The following is a 6,557-nucleotide window of genomic DNA, read 5'->3' on the forward strand; positions in this document are numbered from 1 at the left end:
CTGTTATATGCTAATATGTTCTAATCTTTTTATATTATTTCAAAAGCATAGCTTTATAGTTTTATCGATTATTTTGGTGTATTCTATCAAAATTGTGCTAACCCACTCACTGAGTGACTTAGGTTACTCACCATCTCCCTTTTTTTCCAGGCTCTAGGGGTCATTAGCGTAACGGTAGGTGAAGTGATGGCCATTCATCATCTTTCAATCATTACTCATTTCTAGTATCATGTATGGTATCCTTTGAGCATGAACATGTTGCATAAGGACATGGATCCACTAGTGTGTTTGAGCTATGTATGCTTGGTTTGCTTGCTTGTTTAGTTTTTGAAAAGTTTGTTGTACTTAGGACGAGCATATTTCATTGAACTCTTCTACCAGGTTATTATGTTGTTGCTTCTCCTGTGTATTTGTGTATTCTTTATTTTTGTATATTCTTTCATTGTTGCTTATTCCAGGATTTTGTTATCTTTACTGCGATTTGGGAGTGGAATGGTGTGGGTATCCCTCCTAAGGTTGTTGCGGCACTTGTCATGTGTCGGGCCCGTGGGTCAGGGCTTGACACATAGAATTCTTGTTTTTCCTTGACCAAGCGCTAACTCTTTTATTTTCCTTATCATTCTGTTATATCAAATTTTTTCTTTTAAAATTGAAAGTGGTTTAATTAACTTTAATGCAAGATCAATAGTAAAATAAACAATGTACTTCAATTATAAAAATTAATATTTTTGAGAGAAAATATGTTTCATTTTAAATAGTTAATTCTTAAAATATCTTTCCCTTTAATTTTTTTCTTCATATTCAGTAGCCAAAATAAACACTGTGAAGGTAACTTTTTATTGATATATAAATGCATAAATACAAAATACAGATAACAAGCAAGTTTGTTGTGCCTTTATTCATAGTATATGATTTAGTTGATTAAACTTTATTTCATTTTAGCTATGCCATAGTGTTTCCCCAATATTATTTTGAGTCTAGAAATTAATAGGGTACACAGGTGTTTGATCGGGATTGAAAAGTCCAAAATGCTTCTCGTATTCTGGTGATTTCTGGTTCTCATTGAATATTGCAAAGATGAAAGCCTCTATAGCTCCAGGTCTCTTTGGTGTTCCTTGCGCCACATGATTGATTAAGTTTTGGTTATAAGTCCTAGCATTATCTACACTTGCTGCATCTCCGTCAGCAGAAGGCCAACCACTCTCTGATATGACAATACCCACCCTAGATCCACCTGCCTTTTCTAAAGCTGAATATATTGCATCAACTATGGCATCAAACAAGTTTTGATAGTTCAACGATCCATCTGTTACCACTGTCCCTGAAGATGTAAATAGAGCATAGTTTATATCAATACTATCCTTGTTGCTGATATAACTGAAGTAAGGGTACACGTTAACTAAGAGAGGTGATCCATTTGAAGTTAAGAATTGGATGATGGGTCCTAAATTTGACATTACTGCAGAAGAAAATAACCCAGCTGAAGGTGGGTATGATGTGCCTAGGACTGCAGTAGAAACTGAAGTTGAAACCTTGATATGATCTTGCAAGCCAGCTGACGTCAATGCATTGTGTATATTTTGCATTGCTGGGAGGACATACTGTGCCAAGTCTCCGGGAATAACTTCATTGCCAACTACTATGTACTTGAATTTAATATTTGAGAAATAAGATATAATGTTACTTTGCACCCAATCATTTGCTGCTGAAGCATCATAAGCAAAACTTTCGAGGTTTTCCTTGGGAACATCAAGGACGAGTTCAATATTTGAGCCACTGAGAGCTTCAAGGACAGGAGGATAGGGATCATAGAGTCTCATGGCTGGAATGTTTTTGGATTGGTAGAGAGCTACAACTTCACTTGGTTGGGGTAGATTATCACCAAGTCTGCCATAACATACTCCAATTGATTGTCCACCTGCATATTATTGTACAATTTTACATTATGATGATGTTGATGATGTCTAATTAAGTAGTTCATTTAAAATTTTGGCGGGAGATTAGGAAGCTAGAGAGATGGTTGAACAGTTATGGTATGAAATGGTCTTGTCCCCTCCAGAGACATGTATCTCCTTTCATTGAAAACGAATAAATTAATTTTAATTTGCATTGAAATATAATACGACAACCAAATTTTGCATTGCTTGTTCAAATCCATTTTAATAACACTCAATAAATGAATGATATATATAGATATAATAATAATAATAATAATAATAGTAAAAATAATTTCATTTTGGCTTTTTAAGCAGGCGTTTGCTTGATCAAACTCATCATCGTAGCTCAAACTCTCTAAATTGATTAGATTATTATTATTATTATTATTATTATTATTATTATTGCATAATAGATCATGCTTTAAAAAATTAAACAAAACATATTTGAAGAATATAACAAAAAGTTCAAATCCGTTATATTAATTATTGCTCAAGTCATTTCAATTTAATACTTTTTAAAATTTTGTTATTATTTTCATTTTTATTTTTGAAACTATGTTATTAAAGCATTTAAATGTTTAATTTTTAAAGATTACTCAGCTCAAATAGTAATTAAAACATGTACACTTTTTCTGATTATAGAGTGTATTAAATAAACTGTTAGATGGCTATTTACCATCAATAACTAATTTCACTCTCTAAATGAAATTAGTTCTAAATGTTAATATTTTATTTATTTAATTTTTATTAGTTCTAAATATCCAAACTCTATCAGCGCCAGTACTTAAAACAACATATAACCAAAATTCTCTTCGATGTCTTTCTTTTGAGAAATAAAGAAAAGCGAAAGGATGAATTTGAATCCTCAACCAACATACCACTAATCTATTTTTTATTAATACAAGATACTAAGCCATTGTTGCATGTACTCAAACTATATTGAGCATTTTGCTCTTTGAGTACCAATAAAAATAACAATAAATATTTTTTAAAAAACATATAACAATTTTTTTGGAGATTTTTTTTTCATGAAATATGAAAAGGCAGAGGATGGATTCAAACCCTCGCCCAACATACCACCAAGCTATTTTTTATTAACACAATGATGCCGAACTCTTGTTGTATGTCAGGCTATATATGTTGAGCCTTGTGGTCTTTTTCTCAAATTAAAAAATATGATAGTTTGATGTAAATAGAAAAGTTATATATATATATATATATAATACTTAGTTGCAAGAGCTAATCAATTGAGTCACTTATCTTCACATATGCAAAAATACAAATAAAATTTGTTTCTCTTTTCTTATCTTTTCAAAAATATATTATATGTACATATAAATAAATAAATAAATAAAACTGGATTCATAAATGTATACATGTAAATTAGAAAATTAGATTCATAAATACTTATAAAATACAAAAAGAATGTAGTCTACCTCTTGGCATGGTGACAAGAACTCCAAGGGCTAATACAATGGCAAACACAGTGATGTGATTATGGATTGCCATTGTAATTGATTTCCTAGAAACTCAATATATATATATATATAGCTTCCAAATCTACCTGTTTATATAGAGGAAGGATATGCGATTATTGACAATTTATGTTTCTAAATTCTTGGTATTGACATGAAAATGCATGCATATTAGTGGTCAAATCTATCCCTTAAAGAATGTATCATGACAATACATTTGTCTCTATGTAAGGACTATCTAACTTTTGCCGTGGTTTTCCAACTTTATGTGGAATCAAACATTTTTTTTTCCCTTATAATAGTTTTGTTTATTTGTTTTTCATCTTATGTGGGCATCTATCTATTGATATTGATATTTAGTTTGAATATTTTTTCTGAGTACAGTTATCCGGTACAATTCATATGAGAAATTAATTATGTAGTTAAAACTTTTAAAAATATATTTTTAATTATAAAATAGTTTATAATAAATTGTTCGTGTTCTCGTAAGAAGACAAGTTCAAACATCAACTCACATAGGATCAGAGAACTGGTATGTTGAAGGATTAACTCTACATTTGTATATGTCCCTGAAGTGAAGTGGTTTATCTATATTTCGTAGGAAAAAAAAGTATATATCCAAAATTTTCCTAATTAGTTATTAATTTTTTAAATATTATACTATACTAACATAAATTAATTCAGTCTATATTTATATTTTTATTATTAAAAATGAAAGACAAAGCTTGTTTACAATTTTAATATAGCAAACCATTGTTAAAAATAAACAAAAAATTTAGTTCTTCCGTAAATTTATACCAACATTGTTCTAAGTTTCCTATGGAATTAAATTTATATATAATAATTTAATTTCTTTGGCTACTAATTTATGATGCTATTTAATCTAATATATAGACTGAGTTGTTTTTTTTTTAATTTATTACTGTAATTATTTTATTGAACTTATGAAATTTTTTTTTACTGCATTTATAAAGAAATAGCAGACAAATTTTTCTCCTCTCTACTTATGATATTATTAAGTATTTGTGTTATTTGTATTTATATTTTTTTTACAATATTTTATTTATTTGATTTAGTTTTTTGTGGAAAAAGAATGGAGATAGACCAAAGACATGATAATAGTTTGAGAGACGTCAGCAAGATTGAGTTTTCCATCTACTGTATATGCTATTATACAAGGAAAATTCAAATTGAATTTTGTTAAGTACTAAGTACATGCATGGACTTTGCACTAAATAGAGGGTGAGTTTGGTGCTATTGGAGAGTACTGCCATAGAAAATAAACCTTCCTTTATTTTATATGTTTATATAAATAATATATAAATTAATTATTTTTTATATAAAATTAATAAATCAAGCTGCATTAGATAAAAAAATATATATAAACAATTCAAAACAAAGGTAACAGACAAAAACAAAAATATAAAGTCTATCGGTTTTTTACAAATAACTAAAAAAGAAAATTTAAAGATTAAAATTTTTCAAACTCCAAAATAAATTCATGTACTCACATATATCATTATTTGTTTCTGTATCTCGGTGTTTCAAATACGGTCATTTTATGACTTTGGAGAATTTAATTTTTCAAATAAATGTGTTAAATTCCAGAGGTTTAATGAAAAGAGTATGCAAATGTCATAATCATCCACCTATATATCAAAAGTCTTTGCTTTTATATTGAATGATATTATTAATATTTTTCATACATAAACTATATTTACATGATAATTCTGTTAAAAAAAAAATTAAAGGGTAATGTTATTACAGCATCGTATGTTCTAACTATTAAATCGAAAGAAAATCAAGGACGAACTCTCTCTCTCTCTGATCTCTCTCTATGTTTTATTTGTAGATTTAAAGTTTCTTTATATTTTGATTAGATTATCAAATTGTTAAAATATTCAAGCTTTATATGGATATGGCTTCTAATCTCTATAAATATTAGATGATTCCCAAAACTAGGAAATGTAAACTGAAGCTGTTAAAGCTCAAACCTTTTTCCTACAATGAAAAGTTTTATATGCTATATAAACTTGATTACCATTCTCATTCAATCTATTACATAGTGTGTGTTCTCTTTAAGGTGTTTTTTTGCTAATAATATTTCTCTGTTCAATTGTTAATATGGTGACCAACTCGAATGTTCTCTAGCTTCTCCTGTGTTGTGCCTATGTATTGGATGACGAAATTTTATTTTTTTCAACCATTAATGGAGATTGGTATGCTTCAGTGCCAATTGATGTACTTTTGTGTTGAAATCACTAGGTTGTTTGAAATCAAAAATTCAAATGGCTATTCTTAGATTATTTTATTTCAAACCTTGTGTATGCCATAGTTCATTTTATCATGGGTTTATCACAAAAGGTTGAGAAAGATAACTCTTACTGGGAGTTATATTTTCAATTCCATTAAGAAAGTTGATCTGATGCATGCTGATATTAATTGCTCCTTAGTATTTCTTCTCTCTTAACTCTTTTGATATTTTAACTACTCTGAATTCTACAATTTTTTAAGATCTGTTGTGGTTGTGTTTATTTGATATTTTTTTTTCTTAAACTCTTAGTTACATAAATATATGTTGGTATATGGAGAATGAAGTATCTAACTCAGCTGCCTTGGAATTGAAAGCTTTGCATGGATAAATAAATTCAAGGCTCTCTCTCTCTCTCTCTCTCCATCTAATCACATTCTTTACAAGACATCATACAAGGTAATAAAAGAAATTTATTATCCATTATTACAAAATTTACAAGGTACTATGTATCTTTGTGCATTTTAGTGCCATCATCATCATCATCATTGTTATTATTAATATTTGCCCTAGTAGCATTATTATCATAAGTAATGCTCTACCACACCTTCATCTCATTCTTCATAATTTGTTATTTGTTTCATATTTTGAATTTTATTACTTTTATAATAATGTTATTTTAGATGGACCATTTTGAGCATCATGATGAATTGTAGTTGTTATAAGTAACTATCTTGGCTATAGCCTACACCATTTTGTTACATCTTGCGCAATAAGAAACATAGTTTATAGCAAATCATCACATGAAAGATTAAAAATTAAAGAAAAATATTTGTTTAGGTTGGTAGACTGGAATGCTGCTAGTAGTATCAACATACTTTACTTCGACAAATC

General features: G+C 28.6%; 1 protein-coding gene across 1 annotated transcript; it reads right to left on the bottom strand.

Annotated features, from left to right (window-relative positions):
• Positions 1 to 977: 977 nt before the first annotated feature.
• On the bottom strand, positions 978 to 3,446 carry LOC120265148 (glucan endo-1,3-beta-glucosidase-like). The gene is made up of 2 exons (XM_039273046.1): positions 3,374 to 3,446; positions 978 to 1,918 (listed from the first exon to the last, which is right to left on the bottom strand). The coding sequence occupies exons 1-2, from the start codon at positions 3,444 to 3,446 to the stop codon at positions 978 to 980; spliced, it is 1,014 nt and encodes a 337-aa protein (XP_039128980.1).
• Between the last annotated feature and the right edge of the window lie 3,111 nt (positions 3,447 to 6,557).

Source organism: Dioscorea cayenensis, chromosome 7, assembly GCF_009730915.1.
Source record: "Dioscorea cayenensis subsp. rotundata cultivar TDr96_F1 chromosome 7, TDr96_F1_v2_PseudoChromosome.rev07_lg8_w22 25.fasta, whole genome shotgun sequence".
NCBI classification, from domain to species: Eukaryota; Viridiplantae; Streptophyta; class Magnoliopsida; order Dioscoreales; family Dioscoreaceae; genus Dioscorea; species Dioscorea cayenensis.